At 51.7% G+C, this 25,048-nt stretch overlaps 3 protein-coding genes across 4 annotated transcripts in view; all 3 read left to right on the top strand.

Annotated features, from left to right (window-relative positions):
* The first annotated feature begins 808 nt into the window (after positions 1-808).
* Positions 809-12,244, top strand: rnf14 (ring finger protein 14). Its single transcript, XM_084474544.1, has 9 exons — positions 809-919; positions 3,026-3,184; positions 3,807-3,937; positions 4,220-4,406; positions 4,512-4,927; positions 5,686-5,914; positions 8,112-8,284; positions 11,186-11,316; positions 11,905-12,244. The coding sequence occupies exons 2-9, from the start codon at positions 3,034-3,036 to the stop codon at positions 11,966-11,968; spliced, it is 1,482 nt and encodes a 493-aa protein (XP_084330670.1). The 5' UTR covers positions 809-919; positions 3,026-3,033; the 3' UTR covers positions 11,969-12,244.
* A 2,291-nt stretch (positions 12,245-14,535) lies between these two features.
* endou2 (endonuclease, polyU-specific 2) lies at positions 14,536-18,492 on the top strand (the record flags this gene model as incomplete). Its single annotated transcript, XM_084474287.1, has 6 exons — positions 14,536-14,637; positions 15,733-15,838; positions 16,854-16,975; positions 17,084-17,196; positions 17,787-17,940; positions 18,235-18,492. 6 exons carry the CDS (start codon positions 14,536-14,538, stop codon positions 18,490-18,492), a joined length of 855 nt encoding a protein of 284 aa, XP_084330413.1.
* Positions 18,493-19,339: 847 nt separating this feature from the next.
* LOC311354714 (NEDD4 family-interacting protein 1-like) overlaps positions 19,340-25,048 on the top strand; it is a 9,179-nt gene continuing 3,470 nt past the window's right edge. The window contains exons 1-5 of one of the 2 annotated variants that reach the window (XM_084474552.1): positions 19,340-19,489; positions 20,942-21,029; positions 22,418-22,539; positions 23,659-23,721; positions 24,392-24,479. In XM_084474552.1, the coding sequence (XP_084330678.1) occupies positions 19,460-19,489; positions 20,942-21,029; positions 22,418-22,539; positions 23,659-23,721; positions 24,392-24,479 (391 nt within the window). In that variant the 5' untranslated portion in view covers positions 19,340-19,459. The remainder of the gene's footprint in view (positions 19,490-20,941; positions 21,030-22,417; positions 22,540-23,658; positions 23,722-24,391; positions 24,480-25,048) is intronic. The other variant, XM_084474553.1, reaches the window with a different exon arrangement.

The following is a 25,048-nucleotide window of genomic DNA, read 5'->3' on the forward strand; positions in this document are numbered from 1 at the left end:
ATAATGTGGGATGGAAGAAGCATCCAAAGAAGTATTTAAGCATTTAAATATTAATCAATATTATGTGTATACTATCACATGTTTATATTTCCAGATATGATTATTGTACATAAATTACATTGATTTATCATGGTTATAGAATCCATATTTTTATATAATGGGCTACTTTTAGGTCATGCTTTTACTTTTAGTCTTGATATGGCTATCAAACTTTTAAACAATTAGATGTACATTTACAGTATATTTAACAAGAGCAGCCTTTATTATGGCCAGCTACATGAAATGCATTCTGCCATAGCCCAGATGGCTCAGTCAGGACGGACTCTTGGACCCTCGTTTTATTCATGTTTTTCCTTTATTCAGACCAGTGGTGGGCTGCTCTCAGGTGGGTTTGCTGTTAAGTTAAGGTATTAGGTTAGAGATGGTTAAGGTATTAGGTTAGAGAGGGTTAAGTTAAGGTATTAGATATGGTTAAGTTAAGGTATTAGGTTAGAGAGGGTTAAGTTAAGGTATTAGATATGGTTAAGTTAATGTATTAGGTTAGAGATGGTTAAATTAAGGTATTAGGTTTGGTAAAAGTATTAGGTTAGAGTTGGCTAGGTTTACGGTTTGGGTGAGGGTAAGTTTAAGTCTTTTTTAGATATGGTTAAGCTTAGGTGAGCAGGTTGATAATAGTTAATAATGGGAGTGCTACTCTGCATGTGTTCTGTACGACGGACCCTGAGGGTGTCAACTCCTCCACCAGGGGTCATCAAAGAGCGAGTCCAACAGGGTCACGCTGCTCTGCATGGTAGGCTGGAGCCTGCAGTCCTAAACCGCTCCACCAGGGATCGCCAAAGAGCGAGTCAAACTTGTCTGATCAACTTCCTGCAGCGAAACCCATTTGGCAGCTACTAGTCTTAACCTGGGACTAGAAGAGGTAAATCGCACTCTATCTTCCACTTTTCTCTGGTTATGAAATCCACGTCCAGGCAGTTATGTGTAGACACACGGACACCGTGACGTTTAAAGGGCGGTGTTGCGGTGGCAGTGTGTGTCGGCTAACGTCAACATTAGCACACACACACACTGAGTGGCAGACGGGAGCTAGCTACGTGTTAGCTGAAAGTTGTGTGTCTGTTGTGTGTGAGCAGCACATGACGCGTCCGTCCTGGTCAGTGTGTGTGTTGTGAGCTCATGTGTCGCCCACTCGCTAGCTGCCCTGTGCCCCCGTGTGATGGGGTGTCGAGTCCAAAGTAAACCAATGCTAGCTGGTGAAGGGGCTTCTTTTAAAGTGTGCTGGTGAAGGAGTGAGTTCTATGAATGGCTGCAGGTCGACATGCAGAGGGCTTCTTGGTGTGCTGGTGAAGGAGTGAGTTCTATGAATGGCTGCAGGTCGACATGCAGAGGGCTTCTTGGTGTGCTGGTGAAGGAGTGAGTTACAGTGCAAACAGAAAGTATTCACAGCGCTTCATTTTGTCCACGTTTTGATATGTTACAGCCTGGAATAAGGCTGGATTCAATTCATTTTCTTTCCTCAAAATTCTACACACAATACCCCACAATGTATTTTTTTTTTTTTTAATGTTTGCAAATGTATTAGAAATAAATAACTAAAACATGTACGTTATATATGTGTATTCACAGCCTTTGCTCAATACTTTGTTGCGGCACCTTTGGCATCAATTACAGCCTCAAGTCTTTTGGAATATGAAGCCACAAGCGTCTCTCTTTGGCCGGTTTCGCCCGTTCCTCTTTAGAACCTCTGGAGCTCCATCGGGCTGGAGGGCGCGTCGGTCCACAGCCGTTTTCAGATCCCTCCAGAGATGCTCAATGGGATCCAAGTCTGGGCTCTGGCCGGGCCACTCTAGGACGTTCACAGAGTTGTCCTGGAGCCCCTCCTTCGATGTCTTGGCTGTGTGCTTAGGGTCGTTGTCCTGTTGAAAGATGAAACCGTCGCCCCCAGTCTGAGGTCAAGAGCGCTCTGGAGCGTGTTCTTCTTCCAGGATGTCTCTGTACATTGCTGCGTTCATCTTTCCCTCAATCCTGTCTAGTCTCCCAGTTCCCGCCTCTGATAAACATCCCCACAGTGTGATGCTGCCACCGCCACGCTTCACCGTAGGGGCGGCGTTGGCCAGGTGATGAGCAGTGATTCACACCAAAGGGTTTGATCTTTGTCTCATCAGACCAGTTTAGTTTCTCCTGGTCTGAGAGTCTTGATGCCTTTTGGTGAGCTCCAGGCGGGCTGCCGTGTGCCTTTCACCACCGGGTGGCTCCCGTCTGGCCGCTCTGCCACACAGGCCTGATTGGTGGAGTGCTGCAGCTGCAGTGGTGGTCCTTCTGGAAGGTTCTCCTCTCTCCGCAGAGGAACCCTGGAGCTCTGTCAGAGTGACCGTGGGGTTGGGCCTCCTCCCTCCCTGAAGCCCCTCTGCCCCGGTCACTCAGTGGGGAGGAGGGACGGCTCCAGGACGAGTCCTGCTGGTCCCAAACGTCTTCATGGACGGAGGACGGAGGCCCCTGTGCTCCTTGGGACCTTCACCGCAGCAGAGGGAACGGGATTTCTTTGTTTTATATTTTTAATAAATTTGTGAAAATCTCAAACAAATTTTTTTATCATCATTGTCATTATGGGGTATTATGTGTAGAATTTTTGAGGAAAAAAATCGATTTAATCCAGCCTTATTCCTGGCTGTAAAATAACAATGTGGAAAAAGTGATGTGAATACTTTCCGTATGCGCTGCATATGAAGGGCTGCTGTCAACATGCACAGGAGCTTCTGTTAAAGAGCTGAAGATGCTGACGGCAGCCGTTTTCTTTTTCAGTTTCAATCAATGAGCACATGTGTGGCAGCCTGCTTTAAACTGAGCTGTTTCTGAAATGATTCTGATGTGATGATATAATGTGTGTTAGTTAACTAATAGTCTTTTTAGTTTCGTTTTTTTTTGTAGTTTGCTGTCAATGTTTCACCAATACTAATAACGTGTCTAAACAGTGTTTAAAATCCTATCTAACATGATGGCTGTCACCGTGCTCCGCGCTGCGCAGGAATGTAAATGTCTGAGGACCGTGAAGCGCAGGAGGACGAGCTGCTTGCTTTAGCGAGTATCTACGATGAGGAGGAGTTCCACCGGGCCGAGGCGGCCCAGGGCGGTGAGATCCAGCTCTGCCTAGAGCTCCCAGCCGCCTTCAAAGTGGTGGTCAAAGGTACGCATCAGGGGGGCCCCCCAGTGGTTCAGCGGGTAGAGTACCCTGAAGGCTTAGTCATGACCGCAGAGACCCGGGTTTGATTCCTGCCTGTGGTCTTTTGCTGCAGGTCTTCCCCCTCTCTCCCCCAGACCTTCCTGTCCATCTCACTATCATAAAGCATAAAAATGTCTTTAAAAATACGGTACACTCCGTGGTCTCCGCGGTCATCCGTCCCGTTCTCCTGCTACATCACGTTCTTTTGATGACACGGCGGGAGAATGAGAAGATGTCCATTTTTGTCCATGGTTTTTTTTTTGTTTAATATAATTTGTGTTGAAATTGTATATAATTATACTTGAAGAAAATACTTTTGTTTTGAGACCATCAGCTGCTGTCAAATCAGCATGACCACGTAGGGACTAAACGGGTCCCCGTGGCCCTACCTGTGGGATAAACAGGACTGTTTGGTCCACTGCCAGGACCAGTACTGGCCTGTAGTGGTGAAAGCCCCTCACACGCTTTAAGAGGGCAGGCTTAGGCTTTGATGTGACGTTATTTCATCGTCTCTTTCCCGTTCTATTGGATGACATTTGTACGTGCTCGTACCGCTGTTGTTCCGTCCTCTGTCCGTGTGCTGCAGGCGAGCGGCAGGCAGAGTACGGCGTCTCCTTCCTGCCCCCCCTGGTGTTGAACTTTGAGCTCCCCGTGGACTACCCCACCGCCTCCTCCCCCGTGTTCACCCTGAGCTCCAAATGGCTGACTCTGACGCAGGTAAGCCCCCCCCTGTCCCCGCGCTCCCAGGGCACCTACCTGTGGGCGTGGCTCTGGTGCTCCTGTCACCTGCCTCAGTGGTGAAGCTCAAGTTTGGAAATGTTCTAAACGTGCACAAATTCAGATTTGTAAACACTCCGTATTACAGGAGCGGTCTTTCAGCGTCTTGTCAGTCAAAATCTTTGTGAATTATTCATTCTCTTGTTGGCTCATTAATTTCAAAAGCGTCCCCAGTGGTGCAGAGGGTTGTAACGCCCGGGCCCTGCTCCCTCCGTCCTGCAGATGAGTGCCCTGTGCCGGCGTCTGGACCAGCTGTGGGGGGAGAACCAGGGCTGCGTGGTGCTCTTCACGTGGGTCCAGTTCCTGAAGGAGGAGGCCCTTGACTTCCTGGCCATCACGTCCCCTCTGGTGGTGGTGCGGATGGACAGCAAGGCTGCGCACGTGGAGCGCAGTAAGACCGACGCCGCAGGTACCCTGCTAGGGTGATGTCTTCATGTTCTCCTCTTCCATTGAAAAGAAACGTATGAGTTCAAAAAGAACCGGCTCAGCAAGAATGTGTCTGCGTCCCGTCCAGCCGAGCCCCGCCCTGACAACGAGGAAGACGTGAAGGAGAGGAAGAGGCCTCAGGCCAGGACCAGGACCGACGCCCAGTCCTCCTCCTCCTCCTCCGCCTGCCCCCCGTCAGAGGCGCCGGCGCCGGAGCACGACCCCCGGGCCGTGCTGGTGGCGGACCCCCGGGCCGACCTCCTGCCCCAGCTGCTGGACTTCGACGAGGCCCAGCGGCAGAAGGTGTTTGACGGGCGGGTGTTCAGCTGCGGCATCTGCTTCCTGGAGAAGCTGGGCGCGGCCTGCCTCTGCTTCAAGGAGTGCCAGCACGTGTACTGCCGGGACTGCATGAGCGGATACTTCCAGATCCAGATCCGCGACGGGAACGTCCGCTGCCTCAACTGCCCCGAGCCCAAGTGCAGCTCCTTGGCCACGCCGCTCCAGGTAGGGGCTGGGCGGGGCTGTGGGGGTCACAGTACCTCACCATACGCTCCAGGTAGGAGCTGGGCGGGGCTGTGGGGGTCACAGTACCTCACCATACGCTCCAGGTAGGGCTGGGCGGGGCTGTGGGGGTCACAGTACCTACGCTACACGACACGAGGGCTGCTCGTTTATGGCAGAAATCAGAATCACGATTATTTTGGTCAATATTGAAATCTCGAGTTTGAAAACGTGACGCATTTATTCATAATTTCTCTCCAAAAAAACACTTTGTGAAGGAGAACTTTGAAATTTCCCCTTAAAAATATACAAAATTAATATTTTATGATAGAAAATAAAGTCCAGATATGAATCCAGCTGTTCTTTGATACAATAACAACCATGTATCTAATACTGGGCGGGTTTGATACAATAAGCATGTATCTAATACTGGGCAGGTTTGATACAATAACAACCATGTATCTAATACTGGGCGGGTTTGATACAATAAGCATGTATCTAATACTGGGCGGGTTTGATACAATAAGCATGTATCTAATACTGGGGAGGTTTGATACAATAAGCATGTATCTAATACGGGGCGGGTTTGATACGAGGAGCATGTATCTAATACTGGGCGGGTTTGATACGAGGAGCATGTATCTAATACGGGGCGGGTTTGATACGAGGAGCACCGTATTGCAGCGCCCTTTGAAGCGTCTTCATAAACAACGGAGGTGGGCGGTTGCTGATGAGTCTCCGGTCGCTCTGATTGGCTGCAGGTGAAGCTGCTGGTGGACGAGGAGCAGTTTGCGCGCTACGACCGGCTGCTGCTGCAGTCCAGCCTGGACCTGATGGCGGACGTGGTGTACTGCCCGCGGCAGTCCTGTGGCAGCGCCGTCATCCTGGAGCCTGACGCCACCATGGGCATCTGCCCCGCCTGCCAGTACGCCTTCTGCACCCTCTGCAAGCTGGGCTACCACGGCCTGTCTCACTGCAAGGTCACCTCAGGTAGGCTGCTGGCACCACGGCCTGTCTCACTGCAAGGTCACCTCAGGTAGGCTGCTGGCACCACGGCCTGTCTCACTGCAAGGTCACCTCAGGTAGGCTGCTGGCACCACGGCCTGTCTCACTGCAAGGTCACCTCAGGTAGGCTGCTGGCACCACGGCCTGTCTCACTGCAAGGTCACCTCAGGTAGGCTGCTGGCACCACGGCCTGTCTCACTGCAAGGTCACCTCAGGTAGGCTGCTGGCACCACGGCCTGTCTCACTGCAAGGTCACCTCAGGTAGGCTGCTGGGTTAGTCTAACCCTTCACTAGGTTAGTCTAACCCTTCACTAGGTTAGTCTGTTAACCCTTCACTAGGTTAGTCTAACCCTTCACTAGGTTAGTCTGTTAACCCTTCACTAGGTTAGTCTGTTAACCCTTCACTAGGTTAGTCTGTTAACCCTTCACTAGGTTAGTCTGTTAACCCTTCACTAGGTTAGTCTAACCCTTCACTAGGTTAGTCTGTTGCCCGGGCCCTGGTTCATGGGACAAGGAGCAGAGCCATGGTAGTGACCCCTGTGTCAGTGGTACCAGTGACCCCTGTGTCAGTGGTACCAGTGACCCCTGTGTCAGTGGTACCAGTGACCTGTGTCAGTGGTACCAGTGACCCCTGTGTCGGTGGTACCAGTGACCCCTGTGTCGGTGGTACCAGTGACCCCTGTGTCGGTGGTACCAGTGACCCCTGTGTCGGTGGTACCAGTGACCCCTGTGTCAGTGGTACCAGTGACCCCTGTGTCGGTGGTACCAGTGACCCCTGTGTCGGTGGTACCAGTGACCTGTGTCAGTGGTACCAGTGACCCCTGTGTCAGTGGTACCAGTGACCCCTGTGTCGGTGGTACCAGTGACCTGTGTCAGTGGTACCAGTGACCCCTGTGTCAGTGGTACCAGTGACCCCTGTGTCGGTGGTACCAGTGACCCCTGTGTCGGTGGTACCAGTGACCCCTGTGTCGGTGGTACCAGTGACCCCTGTGTCGGTGGTACCAGTGACCTGTGTCGGTGGTACCAGTGACCCCTGTGTCGGTGGTACCAGTGACCCCTGTGTCGGTGGTACCAGTGACCTGTGTCAGTGGTACCAGTGACCTGTGTCAGTGGTACCAGTGACCCCTGTGTCGGTGGTACCAGTGACCCCTGTGTCGGTGGTACCAGTGACCTGTGTCAGTGGTACCAGTGACCCCTGTGTCGGTGGTACCAGTGACCCCTGTGTCGGTGGTACCAGTGACCTGTGTCAGTGGTACCAGTGACCCCTGTGTCAGTGGTACCAGTGACCTGTGTCAGTGGTACCAGTGACCTGTGTCAGTGGTACCAGTGACCCCTGTGTCGGTGGTACCAGTGACCTGTGTCAGTGGTACCAGTGACCCCTGTGTCGGTGGTACCAGTGACCCCTGTGTCGGTGGTACCAGTGACCCCTGTGTCAGTGGTACCAGTGACCCCTGTGTCGGTGGTACCAGTGACCTGTGTCGGTGGTACCAGTGACCCCTGTGTCAGTGGTACCAGTGACCCCTGTGTCGGTGGTACCAGTGACCTGTGTCAGTGGTACCAGTGACCCCTGTGTCGGTGGTACCAGTGACCCCTGTGTCGGTGGTACCAGTGACCCCTGTGTCAGTGGTACCAGTGACCCCTGTGTCAGTGGTACCAGTGACCCCTGTGTCAGTGGTACCAGTGACCCCTGTGTCGGTGGTACCAGTGACCCCTGTGTCAGTGGTCAGTGGTGGGGCTAAAGGTCAGAGGTCAGTGACCCCTGTGTCAGTGGTGGGTCTAAGGGGCTAAAGGTCAGAGGTCAGTGACCCCTGTGTCAGTGGTGGGTCTAAGGGGCTAAAGGTCAGAGGTCAGTGACCCCTGTGTCGGTGGTGGGTCTAAGGGGCTAAAGGTCAGAGGTCAGTGACCCCTGTGTCAGTGGTGGGTCTAAGGGGCTAAAGGTCAGAGGTCAGTGACCCCTGTGTCAGTGGTGGGTCTAAGGGGCTAAAGGTCAGAGGTCAGGGTTAGTCCTCAGACATCACCCTGGTGAAGGAGCCTCCAGGGCTCTGCGTCTGTCAGTGATGGCTCAGCAATGACCTGTGTGTGTGTGTGTGTGTGTGTGTGTGTGTGTGTGTGTGTGTGTGTGTGTGTGTGTGTGTGTGTGTGTGTGTGTGTGTGTGTGTGTGTGTGTGTGTGTGTGTGTCAGACGAGCTGCGGGGCCTGCGTGACGACTACCTGGCGGCGTCGCCGGAGGACCAGCGCTTCATGGAGCAGCGCTACGGCAAGAGGGTCATCCAGAGGGCGGTGGAGGAGTCCTACAGCCGCGAGTGGCTCAGCGACAACTGCAAGTGCTGCCCCCGCTGTGGCACCAACATCCAGGTCAGCCGCCGCCGCACGGGGGCTAGAGGGCCTCTCCACGGGGCCCAGGGCCGTCTGGAGGCTAGGGGGGGCCTAGCCTCTCCACGGGGCCCAGGGCCGTCTGGAGGGGGGGCCTAGCCTCTCCACGGGGCCCAGGGCCGTCTGGAGGCTAGGGGGGGGGCCTAGCCTCTCCACGGGGCCCAGGGCCGTCTGGAGGCTAGGGGGGGGCCTAGCCTCTCCACGGGGCCCAGGGCCGTCTGGAGGCTAGGGGGGGGCCTAGCCTCTCCACGGGGCCCAGGGCCGTCTGGAGGCTAGGGGGGGCCTAGCCTCTCCACGGGGCCCAGGGCCGTCTGGAGGCTAGGGGGGGGCCTAGCCTCTCCACGGGGCCCAGGGCCGTCTGGAGGCCAGGGGGGGGCCTAGCCTCTCCACGGGGCCCAGGGCCGTCTGGAGGCTAGGGGGGGCCTAGCCTCTCCACGGGGCCCAGGGCCGTCTGGAGGCTAGGGGGGGGCCTAGCCTCTCCACGGGGCCCAGGGCCGTCTGGAGGCTAGGGGGGGCCTAGCCTCTCCACGGGGCCCAGGGCCGTCTGGAGGCTAGGGGGGGCCTAGCCTCTCCACGGGGCCCAGGGCCGTCTGGAGGCTAGGGGGGGCCTAGCCTCTCCACGGGGCCCAGGGCCGTCTGGAGGGGGGGCCTAGCCTCTCCACGGGGCCCAGGGCCGTCTGGAGGCTAGGGGGGGCCTAGCCTCTCCACGGGGCCCAGGGCCGTCTGGAGGCTAGGGGGGGGGCCTAGCCTCTCCACGGGGCCCAGGGCCGTCTGGAGGGGGGGCCTAGCCTCTCCACGGGGCCCAGGGCCGTCTGGAGGCTAGGGGGGGCCTAGCCTCTCCACGGGGCCCAGGGCCGTCTGGAGGCTAGGGGGGGCCTAGCCTCTCCACGGGGCCCAGGGCCGTCTGGAGGCTAGGGGGGGCCTAGCCTCTCCACGGGGCCCAGGGCCGTCTGGAGGGGGGGCCTAGCCCCTCCACGGGGCCCAGGGCCGTCTGGAGGCTAGGGGGGGCCTAGCCTCTCCACGGGGCCCAGGGCCGTCTGGAGGCTAGGGGGGGGCCTAGCCTCTCCACGGGGCCCAGGGCCGTCTGGAGGCTAGGGGGGGGCCTAGCCTCTCCACGGGGCCCAGGGCCGTCTGGAGGGGGGGCCTAGCCTCTCCACGGGGCCCAGGGCCGTCTGGAGGCTAGGGGGGGCCTAGCCTCTCCACGGGGCCCAGGGCCGTCTGGAGGGGGGGCCTAGCCTCTCCACGGGGCCCAGGGCCGTCTGGAGGCTAGGGGGGGCCTAGCCTCTCCACGGGGCCCAGGGCCGTCTGGAGGCTAGGGGGGGGCCTAGCCTCTCCACGGGGCCCAGGGCCGTCTGGAGGCTAGGGGGGGGGCCTAGCCTCTCCACGGGGCCCAGGGCCGTCTGGAGGCTAGGGGGGGCCTAGCCTCTCCACGGGGCCCAGGGCCGTCTGGAGGCTAGGGGGGGGGCCTAGCCTCTCCACGGGGCCCAGGGCCGTCTGGAGGGGGGGCCTAGCCTCTCCACGGGGCCCAGGGCCGTCTGGAGGCTAGGGGGGGGGCCTAGCCTCTCCACGGGGCCCAGGGCCGTCTGGAGGCTAGGGGGGGCCTAGCCTCTCCACGGGGCCCAGGGCCGTCTGGAGGGGGGGCCTAGCCTCTCCACGGGGCCCAGGGCCGTCTGGAGGCTAGGGGGGGCCTAGCCTCTCCACGGGGCCCAGGGCCGTCTGGAGGCTAGGGGGGGCCTAGCCTCTCCACGGGGCCCAGGGCCGTCTGGAGGGGGGGCCTAGCCTCTCCACGGGGCCCAGGGCCGTCTGGAGGCTAGGGGGGGCCTAGCCTCTCCACGGGGCCCAGGGCCGTCTGGAGGGGGGGCCTAGCCTCTCCACGGGGCCCGGGGCCGTCTGGAGGCTAGGGGGGGCCTAGCCTCTCCACGGGGCCCAGGGCCGTCTGGAGGCTAGGGGGGGCCTAGCCACAATAGGTCTGATGTGAAGGTTTTTTAAGCCGCTATTTACATTTAGGGCATTTATCAGACGCTTTTATCCAAAGCGACTTCAAATCATTTGTCAGAAGAAGGTGAAGCAACAACATATCGGTAACAACGGTACAACAATAAGGATGTTCATAGCATTTACAATCCCTAGGTTGTCCCATTCCCCGTGTACAACAGAGATAGCCAGGGTAAGATGCAACACATGCTAAACACGCTCACCAGTAGTTCACCTCTATGGACAGCTTGGGTCATCGTCTCGGTATCTGCGTGCTTTTTGATTGCACAAAATAGCTGAAGTTTGTCATGTGTGAGCGGCTTTCTGTGAGGCGTTCAGTCACTTGAATACAATCAAAATGGAACCGTTCTTCTTGAGAGAAAGTTGCTCATACATGGAAAACTTAGCCCTTTGTGAAAGCAGAGGTTTTTACCCCAAGAGGTTGACCCAAGCTTTCTATAGAGGTTCAGTATTGGTTTATCGTCTTTAAATGCATACAGATATCTTCATGAACGGGGCACTACATGGACGGAATGCTTAGTGCCTCCTAGTCGCTGGTGGCTAGGTTTGCCCGGGAAATGTTCCACAGATCTCCTGACATCAGCAACGCTATTATGAGATTGGACAATATAGTATATATATTGTCCCGTATTTACAATATGATTTAATTGTCACTCCCTCCAACTCTGAACCAGAGCAGGAGGTGGAGGTGAATGTACGTGTTTCCACTGTGGCATTGACTGGGTGCCTGATCAACATTGAACTGGAGCCGTCCTCTGGTGTGTGTGTGTGTGTGTGTGTGTGTGTGTGTGTGTGTGTGTGTGTGTGTGTGTGTGTGTGTGTGTGTGTGTGTGTGTGTGTGTGTGTGTGTGTGTGTGTGTGTGTGTGTGTGTGTGTGTGTGTGTGCAGAAGGTGGACGGCTGCAACAAGATGACGTGCAGCTCCTGCAGGCAGTACTTCTGCTGGCTGTGCCTGGGCCAGCTGAGCAAGGTCAACCCCTACAGCCACTTCAACAACTCGGCCCTGCCCTGCTACAACCAGTCAGTCCCCCCTCTTTAAACATTGTGCTTTATGATAGAGTGAGAGAGACAGGAAGGTCTGGGAGAGAGGGAATCATACCCGGGTGGCTGTGGTCAGGACTGAGCCTTAATGGTACTACCCGGTACTACCCCGTGCTACCCGGCTGTACCCGGGGGCCACTGGGGTACCCGGTCCACTCCTTTTGTACTTTTGTTCCCGTATACAACAAGGATAGCTAGGGTCAGATGCTACACAGGCGTCTTATCATCACAATTAAACCATGCGGGACGCAGCAGGTCATATTTTACAAATATTTACAGACGCCAGATACTGATGTGATGGTTCACGAGGTATTGTTGACAACATGCAGGCAGCGGCGTATTGGGTCAGATCTCACTGTTTAGACCATTTATTGTTTATTCCTGGCTACAAACCAGCCATTCTATCTGTGCAAACACACCATGTCCATGTCTCTGAAGTGCTGTGGCTTCAATGGCTGTGTTTCTGCACCCATCAACAACTTACATTTCAGTATATTATGTAATAATATACATTGATTATTGTGGTTACAGATTGATGTTTGTTGTTGTTGTTTTCTCTTTTGCTAGACTCTTCCAAGGCGTGCAGATAGACGACGATGACGACGAGTTCTTGAGCGACGAAGAGGACTGATGTCACCATGCATCGCCTCGCTCACTGGCTCTCTGTGTGTGTCTCTCTCTCTCTCTCTCTCTCTCTCTCTCTCTCTCTCTCTCTCTCTCTCTCTCTCTCTCTCGCTCTCGCTCTCTCTCTCTACATTCACTCTGCTTGTGTTTGCACTCGAGGACAATGCAGCTTAGCGATGCTTGTCCCACAGTCCAGACGTGGGGTGTGGATGTCCTCACAGATTGAGAGCTCCGTTGCGTAACACGATGTGTGTCAGGGCCCAGGGACGTGGGGGGGGGGGGGGGGGGGGGGGAGTTCCTGTTAAACAAGTGGCTGTTCTTGCGTTGTTTGTACTATGTTTTAATATAGCCAACTGATCGAGTAAACACAAACATGTCCAGGTCGCTACATTTAGATTATAATATAATTTGGGGCGAGGCTCTGGCAGCTCCTGGCTGAAGATTTGGCGTCAGGTTGGTTGCTGCTTTGATGACACTATTGTGATAATGGTGATGATGATGATGATGATCACAGACCATCACTGGAAACGTATCTGGATCCAAACCTGAGTTCTAAAGATGAATGAGTTTTACTCCCATGCTTTGATCTGTTTGATCTGTTTAACCGTATTGGAGTGTGGGTTTATGTTCTAGAAATTATTCTTATTACATAACATTTAAATAAGTTATCTTCTAAACCCGCAATGTCGCATTACAACACAAAATAACTGCTAACTTTGAGCTCTGGATATCATCTTATTTCGTGACATGGCGGCCCCTCAGTTCGCGGCTTTACTTGGCTATGTTAGCCATAATACATTCTTTCAAATAGTATGCAATCATCATCTTCATCATTAAATGCTGAATCCTGAACGGAAAACACTATTTCCGTGGAGCGGCTCTATGAAGGCACTCAGACCTGTTCCAGACCGCCTCACGTTCGCCATTCAACGGTTCAATAAAGTTAATTTGGTTATTTGGCCCGTCTTGCTACTTTACTCATTTGTACAGTTGCCACGTTATCAGGTTGTGTTCAATTTTGTTAATGGTGCCATAACCAGAGAAAATAATGACATTTTGTGTCATCAACGGAAATCTACGTCAATCCGTGGCGTTCATTGTATGCTTTTGTTTGTTTTTGTTATCCTGCTCGAATGATTTTCACGTCAATATTTCCTGTTGAGTTTACATCATGAAGGGTGTTGTGACATTAACAGGCGACACTACAGTTTCTACCAAAAAGGTTTTTGTGGTTTGTTTTTACTGTCATCCAGTCATTGTAATGTTCAACAACCAATCAAGAATGAAAGAAACATTGTAAAGTGAAATATTGCATTTAAGTTAATGCTGTTACTTTAAATAAACTATCACAATCCATAGGCACCTACATCATTGTCAATTTGGAAAGATGCGTATCAAATGAATTTATGCTTATAAATATACATAACATATATTTATGTATATGTATGTATATATACAGTATATGTGTGTGAGTATGTTTTTATCTTAAATGGCAACATGTCTCATTGGCCACATGAAGGAGCTGTCTTCCTAGAAGGAAGGCTTCAAGCCCAACAAAAATCCCCACTTGGTTTATATTTTGCTCATACGATCTGCCCATATGAACACTTTCAGAGAGAACTGTCATAAGTGGATTGGTTATGACCAGCGGCGTGAGAGAGAGAGAGAGAGAGAGCACAACACAATGCACCAGAGAAACAACGAGAGCACGTGTTTAGTCTGAGACTGAAAAGCACCACAGCGGGGCCAAAGCCCTTTGGCTAGAGTTGCTGACAAGGTGTAAGCCTTTACAACAGGAACCCCACCCCCCACCGCCAGCCCCTTCCCCTCCTGTCCTATCCTGGGCAACCCATTCTGCTTCCCTACTGACTGACTGACTGACTGACTGACTGACAAGGGGGGGTCCCCATGCACCTAAAGGTACACACTCCCAGTAAACAGTCACAACGTTTCCAACATCAGACGGGACGTCAACAGGAGTTCCTGAGAATCGCCCCTGCTTTATCATCGGTCAACAATCTTTATTTTCAGAATTGGCAGGCGGGCAGAAGCAGCCGAGCGACACAGGAAGACCCCTCAAAGGTTGGTGTGCTTGGGGTAGAACGGCTCTGAGTGGGGACTGAGGAGAGAGGCCCATGGAGACACTCCTCACCAACAGAGTTGAGATGGGGATGGGGACGCACGGCTGAATGTGTGTGGTGCAAAGAGGTGGCAAAGTTCCTTGAATGAGATTTTTATTTTTTCATTTTGTATTGAATTGTCTCTTGTTTCTTGCCTTTAGTGTGTGTGTGTGAGAGTGAGAATATGAAACATCCCTCTGTCAATTTCTACGCTCTCTTCTTTCTGTGTTACAATCAAAGTTGAACCAGAGAGTAGGCCTATGGCGTCCATGTTTAACCTAACCATAACTTGATCTGACCGCCCTCAACCTTTTCCGCAAACGGTGAATGAATACTGGCCACACCTGAGGCACCATGACCTCAACGTTGATCAGACGACAGACGCTCAAGCTACCTTCTGCCCACAGCACTGAGTTCAGCAGCTCCACAGAGGACCGCCAACGAGGAGGACGTGATGGTGGAGAGCGACAGAGAGCTGTCCTCCATGGCGCAGGCGCTGTGGGACAGTGACGTCAACCGACTGCAGCCTGGCACAGACTACAGGATCTCTCTTCAGGTGAACATGGCCCTGCTCAACCTCCCATATCTAATCTGAACTATCCTCGTTTTAAGTTGGACCACCTCCATTGATTTTTTTGCTCATTGTTATTTTACTATCACTCTAATACCACCCAACCCCCCCTCCCCCCCCCCACACACACACCACACACACACACACACACACACACACAACCCTCCCTGTCATTTGAATAGGACACAATGGCCAGCCGACCAGCCAAACTCAGTTGAATGCCAAACAATTGAGCCAAACAGTGGCTGAGGTCTACAGTAAACTGCAATGCAAAAGAAGTGAACAGGTCGTCGTTTTGACCGTCACTATAGCATCAAAAAAGATTGTTGGAAAAGGGCTTAAAAGGGATTACTGATTGTAGTCGATGAATTAAATGGTTTTTCATGGCATTAACTTTGGAAATGCTATCTTCATCCTCATTCTGTATTCGGAGGATGGATCACCTTTTGGTCCTCTCTCTCTCATGATTCTTCTTTGCTTATGGAAATGCTCCCTGGTCACTGTCGGGTGTTTTCATTTCCAGTAGTATGTATAAGTATAATATTTGTATGTACAGACACACAGACACACACACACACACACACACACACACACACACACAATTCATCTCAGAGAACGGAAAGCACTAAGCAAATAACCCAACACAACTAATTCCAAATGACACCACCTGTCAGGGTTTGAATGTATAGTGACATCTCACTGATACAAATGCGACCAATCAGAAAGAGGAACATGCAATAGCCAGGGTTCCACCCCAGGTGCTGCTGTCCCCAGAGCAATTGATTTAAGGGGTCGTATATTATACAAGTTTAAACTGGTATCTTACTGTAATGCATGTAATAGTGGTTAATGATCAATATTCTGTTTCTATATGGAAATTAAAAGAAGAGGGATTTGAAGGGTTCAAATAATTTTGTTTTAGCGGTGCTCGTCGATCACCTGTAAGCCATTTTCATTCTGTCATACAAAAGTAACGGCCACGTTTAGAAAATAAAATAGATAAATGTATCTGTGTGGCAGACAACCACAGATGAATGCAGAGACGTGTAAAGTGCTGTGTGATGTGGGTGTGCGGCGCAGGGTAAAGCCGGAGAGATGGCCACGCCCAGCGACGACAACGACGGGGCGGGGTACCCCCTCTTCACCTTCGTGGATGAAAACATCTTCAAGAAAGAGACCTTCTTAGGTAAAAGCACAGGGAGGGACACGTCCACCAGGGTGTGTAGTGTAGTGTGCACACGCACAAGGAGGAAGACAGCAACCCCACACTGGGTTTGTGCTACGATGTGTAGTACAATCGTTTTGGAGACGCACGTACAAAAAACTCTCATCCATATGGTCCATCTATACTTTACTATCTGCCAGAGAGGAAACATCTATTACAATACAATGAAACAATATTTAACCCTCACTTTGGTTCACCTGCCAAATGGTCAAGTCTGCCAATGGCTGGTGTTTTGGTGTTTGCTCTGTTGACACATTGAACACCACTGTGTGATAATAGACGTCGTCGTCTCCCATGTGTGGCCGAGAACAGCTCCCTCGTCGCTTCATAATCCCCTCAGGCCAGCATGACTTACATAACCAGAGAGAGCAGACTTCATATCAGGAAGGACACACCACACAATCAACACCTCAAACAGCACAGAGCGTGCAGACCCCTCCTCTACTCCTTTATGCTCGATGCTGGCATCTTGTCAAACACGTTTGTGAACCACATCGAGAAAAATGTTAAGGATGTGAATCTGTAACTAGACTTCACTAGTATGATGGTGTGTGAAAGCTCAGATCTGAATGGCCTGCAGTCCCTTTGTTTTCCACTAAGAAAATCTATTTTAAATTAAATTTGACACTCTCCAATTGGGATTTAATGACATATTTACTGTAATTGGGAAGCATTGCATTAGCAGGAATTTAGGTGTGTCTTAAGTTATGCCTCTGTAGTGTGAACGATACATTAAACATACTTTGATGTCAAAGTTAAAAATTCTCAACCGCAAAAAGCCTCTCACCGGGTATGTGACTGTACAATCACTGTATAATCAACATTGAGCAAGAAAGATCCAAATTTGACCGATATGTTTTGGGGAAAATGCTTTTCTTTTTTTATCCATCAGAAATCCAATCTTTATGTTTGAAGGAATCCACACTTTATGTAAGAAGGACATTTAACAACACTTGTGTGTTCCGTGGTGACACAGCCTTCATCTCCCTCCTGGATAACTACGTCAGCGCTACCGGAGAGCCCGAGATCGTGACCCCAGAGGAGGAGGCCGAGAACCACAAGTTCCTGGACTCCCTCGTCCAGACGTCCACCATGAAGGTACCTGCAAGGGGGAGATCTCCGCACACATCATCACACGTCTTCTGAGAACATCTAGAAAAGTGCCACTGAAACAGAATCTTTTTCGTCTCCTCTGTATGCTAACAGATAGCCCATAAGTACCTTGTGGACAAGAAACTCTCTCCGGAGAGCGAGAAAGACTTCAAGAAGCAGCTGTACATGATCTGGTTTGAACTTTACACCCGGAAAGGATCCAGCAGGTAGGTGGTTCTCCTCTGCCTTCTGCACTGTTGCATCATGGGGGCTGGTGTCGCCCAGGGTAACACGGGGACAGAGCTCACACTGACTACCGTGAGTGAGTGATATTTGTGTCAAACATGTAATACACACAGTATGCTGTGTGTATTACATATTTGACATGCTGAACATGGATACCAGTGCTAGGCTAGGGTCCGGTGCTAGGCTAGGGTCCAGTGCTAGGCTAGGGTCCGGTGCTAGGCTAGGGTCCGGTGCTAGGCTAGGGTCCAGTGCTAGGCTAGGGTCCAGTGCTAGGCTAGGGTCCGGTGCTAGGCTAGGGTCCGGTGCTAGGCTAGGGTCCGGTGCTAGGCTAGGGTCCGGTGCTAGGCTAGGGTCCAGTGCTAGGCTAGGGTCCAGTGCTAGGCTAGGGTCCAGTGCTAGGCTAGGGTCCAGTGCTAGGCTAGGGTCCAGTGCTAGGCTAGGGTCCAGTGCTAGGCTAGGGTCCAGTGCTAGGGTCCGGTGCTAGGCTAGGGTCCGGTGCTAGGCTAGGGTCCGGTGCTAGGCTAGGGTCCAGTGCTAGGCTGAGTTGTGACCCTGAGGCCCGTCCCCACAGGCCAGACTCCTCAGGGTTCGAGCATGTGTTTGTCGGAGAGACCAGACGCGGTCGCACCGTCATTGGATTCCACAACTGGATCCAGCTGTACCTTCAGGAGAAGCTGGGCCACATCGATTACAAGGGCTACAGCGTCAACGCCAACTCCCCACAGGTAGGAGGGTCAGGGCCAGGGTCAGTCCTGACCGCAGCGACCCGGGATAATCCCTGGTCCCCTCTCTCTCCCATACCCACTATCTCACGTCATAAAGCATAGAAATCCCCAAATAAATCTTTACAAAGCAAGTTGGTCAAATGACTGCATGAGTTGGGAGACGTTGTGATCAATCATTTATATCTTTTCTTTTGTGTCGTGTGTCATTTACAGACCGCTGTGCACTCTGTACAAACCCCCCCCCCCCCCCATAATAACAATAATAATACCAGTGACCAAACTGTGTGTCCCCAGCCCGACGAGAACAAGCACATCATGGCCCTCCAGTTCAGCTGGAAGGAAGGCTTCAAACCCAAGGGCAGCATCTTCATCGGGGTCAGTCCTGAGTTTGAGTTCGCCCTGTACACCCTCTGCTTCCTGAGCTCCCCCAACGAGCGTGTCAAGGTCCAGTTCAGCCTGTACGACGTGGAGATCGTCTGCGTCCACCACAACCAGAAGCACATCGGCACCACCTACCCCATGCTGATCAGATACCAGAACCTCCCCCACTGAGCGGCCAGTGGACTTCTTTCACCGCTCATACAAAGAGTGTCATGGGTGTTGTTCATGTCTTTGTACTACGGGTAAAGATACAATAAAACCTCACCAGACCCCCGTTTGTGTTCATTATCTTTTGCTGTGCTATATGTTACATGCTAAAGCGTTCATTGTGATGAACGCACAAAACAAAAATGTTTTAAAGCGGTTGATTGCTGTGCGCGTGCATATTGGTGTCGTAGTCATGGTGATGATCATGCCCTAACCCTTACCCTAAACAGTGATTAGAGGGGAAGGAACTTATCAAGGACCTTGATAAGACATTGATAAAACCTTGAGAATAGGTATTATATATTGTATTATTCCTTCATGGTCATCATTTGTAGACTGCTTTCATTCTAGGAAGACCTTGCATGGAAAATAGTTCAGGTTTATATGTTGTTTGTAATATGGTTGAAAGCATCCATTTACCTCCTATTTTTATTCTTCAAGTAGGCCTACTTCTATGAAGTAGGCCTACTTCTATTCTATTCATCAATGTGGGTTGGTCAATAATCCTTGCAAGCACTGAAAAGTTCTCCTTTCATTATATTAGAATTCTTTCTTTAAAAGACAGCAATGTGTCATCGCATTATTTAGTTATAGTTATAATAGTTTAGTTATCGGCGTTGTTTGTAGGCACAATATTGAATATACAGTATTTATCAAGCACTGGGAGGCTCTGAAGGTTAGGAAATGCCATTAATCTGTGTTTTGCTCTCCTGGTGCTGGGCGCCGTCATACCGATAGGGGGCACAAGAGTGTGTTGTGGCCATTGACGTCATTGGTTCCCTAAAGGGAAAAAGAAGGCGTGGGACGACTGTGGCCTCTGATCGTCTTCAGTGCCGAATGGTCGCAGTGTTGTCCTGTTGTTTGTTTTCGGTCTGAGGGGCATTCGGTCCTTATAGCGGTTAGTCCACAGCTGTCCAAACAGTGATCCGGGATGGCGGAACCCAACGCCAGATACCATACGGTACGCGAGTTGTCATTACATTTTAATATATATATATATATATATATATATAATTATTTTTTTTTGTCAAAAGATACGTCTACGTTACATTTTCACTCACTTGATTTGTAATTGAGCGAATCTAATAGATTAGTACCCGGCGGTGGCGGATCGTGCCGGTCTTTATGTTCAGCGGGATGAGGCGGCCGGTCAGTGTCGGCCCGGAGCGTCTCTTCCTGGATGCTTCCTCAGCGCCTCCATTGCTGTCGCATGAGGCTAGTGTAGCTTAGCATGAGGCTAGGTGTAGCTTAGCATGAGGCTAACGTAGCTTAGCATGAGGCTAGGTGTAGCTTAGCATGAGGCTAACGTAGCTTAGCATGAGGCTAGGTGTAGCTTAGCATGAGGCTAACGTAACTTAGCATGAGGCTAGGTATAGCTTAGCATGAGGCTAGGTGTAGCTTAGCATGAGGCTAGGTGTAGCTTAGCATGAGGCTAACGTAGCTTAGCATGAGGCTAACGTGATGCTAACGGGCAGCACATCATCCACCAGGCTCGCTGGTGTCCACTCGGTAAGAAGGGGAAGGGTGACATTAGCCGTCAGTGGTCTGCGTGGACCCCGCACTGACTCCTCGGGGTCGGTCCGGCGCGCCGGGCCGCTGCCGGGCCGCTGCGGGGCCGCTGCGGGGCCGGGGTGGTGCCGGGGTGAGGAGTGGGATGTCCGTTTTACTGTGAAAGGGGTTGCATGATGACACGAGCCAGCGATGTCAACCGTGTATTTTTTAACCATATAAAGGGGAGTATTTCATAATATATCAATGCAGTGAATTAGTATATAGTGGGTGAAACGTGTCGTCGCTTTCAGTTTTGTTTAGGCTTAATGATCGTGTTCATCACATGACCCCTGCCATTTCGTAGCTTTCACTTCCCGTGGCTGAGTTTTGAGTCTCATTTCTCCTGCCCGTGGCTGAGTTTTGAGTCTCCTTTCTCCTGCCCGTGGCTGTAAGGCCTTAATGGACACTGATCTACTTGTCCTTCTGGTGTTGTTTATAACCCAGACTGGATGGCAGATGTTGACTTGTGAGTGGTGGATCTCCACCAGCTAAGAGGCTCTTAACGGTGGTGGAGAGACGGTGTGCTCTAGGGCAGGGGCCAAGCTATGTCTACTTAAGGCCCTTTTCCACCGACAGCACCAGCTCAACTCGCCTCGACTTGCTCTGCCTTTTTTTGCGTTTCCATTAGCAAAAAAAGTACCTATTTATGCAATATATTACTCATGCTTTTTTGTGTCTTTTTTAAGAAAGCACTGGTGGTGTTTTGTCAGGGAACTCATGAATCATGCAGAGCAGAAGACCTGTTTTCCATTAGCGCGTCACTGTCAGGCTTTCTACTTTAGAAAGCTTCTGAAACATTAACCAGAGTGAAGTAAACCCAATGCTATACAGGTCGATGGCTAACATGACTTCCTGTTGACAGCTGACCAATGAGGAGGAGCCAGACGGCGGTCCACAGGTAGCACTCGATGCCCCGCCCCCTTACAACAGTGTTTCTGCAGAAAACGCTGGTATGTATATTTACTATTACTACGTAAATAACAAGTTATGAATGCCTTGTCGTTATCAATGAAAAAAGCATTCTAAAGTTTACGTTCATGCACGTGTTGAGAATGTAGAGAAAGACTTATTATTTATTTAGACATCTTTTCTAACTAATATAGGAAAAATAAACGGATGGATCATTATCAATATCTAAAGTCTGGAATCCGTCATTGAGTTGGAGCTTGATGTTGTCATGGTGATAAAGTGGGATAATGAATGAATGCTGTTTTCCACTATACTATACTATACTGGTCTGCCACATCTCTGGTGGTTTCCCACTATACTATACTGGTCTGTTCCCTCTCTGGTGGTTTTCCACTATACTATACTGGTCTGGTGGTTTCCACTATACTATACTGGTCTGCTGCCTCTCTGGCTCCACTGTACTATACTGGTCTGTTCCCTCTGGTGGTTTCCACTATACTATACTGGTCTGCTGCCACTCTGGCTCCACTATACTATACTGGTCTGTTCCCTCTGGTGGTTTTCTGCTGTACTATACTGGTCTGTTCCCTCTGGTGGTTTTCTGCTGTACTATACTGGTCTGTTCCCTCTGGTGGTTTTCCACTATACTGTACTGGTCTATTCCCTCTCTGGTGGTTTTCCACTATACTATACTGGTCTGTTCCCTCGCTGGTGGTTTTCTGCTGGCACCTTTCAGTTCGGTACAGTGTGGATTTGCATTCCATAACAACCAGGCTTCCTGCTTGAAGGTGTGTCTTTAACTGATGCTTGTCTTGTGTCGTTGGCACAACAACGCTCACACTTTTATTGCCTACTTAGTTTTATATCATAGCCTACCATAAAATCGGATTGATTCGTCTAATGTGCATTTAAGTCAGGGATAATGTATAGAACGCAGGTCATTATCGGGAAATAAGCCCCAACAGGGCCAACAGGACACCAACGCGAAGCAGAGGTGTCTTGCTTCGCCCTGAAGGGGATTAATTCCCGATAATGACCGGCGTCTTTCTATACATTATCCCGCTTATTACACGGCTACTTGCCAAAACGAAAAAGTAACTTGTGTCTTTTTACAATTTATTTGTTACCAGCATTTGTAGTGTTGATATAGAGAGAAATAGTCCGCCAAAGACGGCGCGCTTACAGTACGGTACGGAGTGCTTACAGTACGGTACGGAGTGCTTACAGTACGGTACGGCACACTTACAGTACGGTACGGCACGCTTACAGTACGGTACGGAGTGCTTACAGTACGGAGTGCTTACAGTACGGTACGGCGGTTGTGGAGACGGCAGTAGGCGCGGCGCGGTGCGGAGGGCTGTGGGCTCTGGCGGCCTCTGGCCCGCGCGTCGCCCGCGGCTGCAGCCTGACTCTGCGCTGTGTCTCTCAGCTTACTTTCACCTCAAGGAGGACGGAGCGTTCCCCAAGCCGCCCTCCTACAACGTCGCCACCACGCTGCCGTCCTACGACGAGGCAGAGCGGACCAAGGCTGAGGCGGCTGCTGTTCCCGTGGTAACTACATCTTTTTTATTTCCTCCTGTTTTGTCTGCTGGGTTTGCTCCTACGGTCCGTGTGAGCTCAAGCATGTATACAACGCTCCTTCTGCCCGATGCCTCCTGTGAAGAGACCCGTACACACCCATAGACCATTACCTAAAGAATGATATGCTGTCACAGGCCTCTCTATCTCTGGTAAGGCGTTGGTTATCACACGTCTTCTTAGTAACGTGTCTTGGCACACTGCCAAGGACAGTGACTGAGTTTGCTCACTGATTTGAGGTCGGAACGTCTTGTTAGTCTCAGACAAGATACAGAAGATAGAAGGTGTAGTAGTAGTAGTAGTAGTAGTTGAAGTAGGTGTATTATGGCCCTTCTCCACCGCCCGTACCAGCTCAACTCGCCTCCACTCGCCCGCCTTTTTTTTGCGTTTCCATTGGCAAAAAAAGTACCTGGTACCGGGTACCTAGTACCGGGTACTTTTTTTAGTAGCACCTCCGTCGAGGTTCCAAGCGAGCGGAGTAGGTGCTTTTGTGTGACGTAAGCAGGCTGCTGGTAACTGATTGGCCAGCGGCTGCAAACGGGAATAATCACTCAAAGTTAAGTTGTGTCCGGCGTGGCTGGAGTCCACGGACCCGCTCCCGAGGGGGACACGGATCAGCGTTTCGCTGTTTCATTTTTGTGTTGTTCCTTTCCCAGCACTCAAGTTTCGCCTCCATCAACGTTACTGTATGACAACAATAGACAACAATAGTCATTGCGCTTTTTATTTCCCGTCATAACCTTTCCCGGGAATCAGGAAATAGTCTTGATCAGATTTCCTGGGATTAAACCCTAATGACGCCCCGCCCACGCTGAAGAGGTTCTCTTTTAGATGGAAACGCGACGTGCCTGGAACCAAACCGAGTCGTGCCGCGCTAAGTCGTGGCGAGTTGAGCTGGTACTGTCGGTGGAAAAGCGGTAGTAGTAGTAGTGGTAGTGGTAGTAGTAGTAGTAGTAGTAGTAGTAGTAGTAGTAGTAGTAGTAGTAGTTGAGGTCCACGTCCAGTGCACTGCGTTGGGCTCGGTGACGCTCCTCCATGCTGTGTGTCTGACCTCTGTCTCTGCCTCCTCCTCCTCCTCCTCCCTGTGCTCAGCTCCCCACGCAGCACAGGGAGGGTCTGGAGACCATCGATGATGTCATTCGCAGTTCTCTCGAGGTAACTAGGGAGCCGTGGGGCTGGCTGTCGTCAGCCTTGTGCTTCTGGATTGTTTTGTTTTCATTTGAAACATTTTTCTCAGATTTATCTTTTTTTTTGTTTGGTGTGCTTGTGTGTCCGCCGACTTGTGTTCTTTTTAGTTCTGCCTGCCAGATGTTGAGTTGTTCCCCAGCGTGAGGGACACTGTTCACCAGTTAGTTGACCTGTGGTGGGCGTGGCCCCTGGTGGGCCGTAGCACTGTATACGAGGGGTGGGGATCACCTCACCATGCCATACGTGGTGATACAGATAATATCACCATACGGTCATTCTGCAATAATCAATGTATCGTTAGACAGTCCGATAAGATACATCACCATACATGTCTACCGATGCATACAAAATGACTGTGAAAAGGTGCTGGATTTCAATCTTTATTGGTCCAACCTGAGTTTTTCTGTCTATTTTTTTTTCCATAAAAATGCAAAAGAAATTCTTAAAGCCAAAATAGTTTCCGTGTCGCCAGTGACTCGCTCCTCGCATGGCAGATGCAGGGCGCTGCTACATGGTCGTAGGGGCGCTGCGCCCCACCCCTAGCGTGTACGTGTGCTCGGCTCACTGTGTGGTCGTTCACGGTTGTGTTGCGGTTCTTCTCTCCCCTCACTCCTCCTCCCGCCTCTTCTGGTCTCAGGATGAGGACTTTGTGACCCGGGATGACATCGAGGACGGAGACCAGCTCCGGATAGGAAACGACGGCATCTTCATGCTGACCTTCTTCAGTGAGTCCTCCGACGGTCTTCAGCTCCGTTGTGTTTGTGTACACCTTACCCCCCGCCACAGTCAGAGGGCCCAAAGGGCCCAAAGGGCCCTGTGTTGGTGTACACCTTACCCCCGCCACGCTCTCAGAGGGCCCAAAGGGCCCTGTGTTTGGGTCACCCCCCGCTGACCCTTTGCCCACCAAGAGGGCACGAGGAAAGTCTGGGGGGGGTCAGAGTGGGGGGGGTCTCTCCTTCAGAGTGGGGGGGTCCTCCTTCAGAGTGGGGGGGGTCTCTCCTTCAGAGTGGGGGGGTCCCTCCTTCAGAGTGGGGGGGGGGGGGTCCCTCCTTCAGAGTGGGGGGGGGGTCTCTCCTTCAGAGTGGGGGGGGGGGGGTCTCTCCTTCAGAGTGGGGGGGTCCCTCCTTCAGAGTGGGGGGGGGGGTCTCTCCTTCAGAGTGGGGGGGTCCCTCCTTCAGAGTGGGGGGGGGGGGTCTCTCCTTCAGAGTGGGTGGGGGGGGGGGGGTCCCTCCTTCAGAGTGGGTGGGGGGGGGGGTCCCTCCTTCAGAGTGGGGGGTCCCTCCTTCCAGGCATG

The sequence above is a fragment of the Micromesistius poutassou genome, assembly GCF_964030765.1.
Source record: "Micromesistius poutassou genome assembly, chromosome: 10".
Taxonomy (NCBI): Eukaryota; Metazoa; Chordata; class Actinopteri; order Gadiformes; family Gadidae; genus Micromesistius; species Micromesistius poutassou.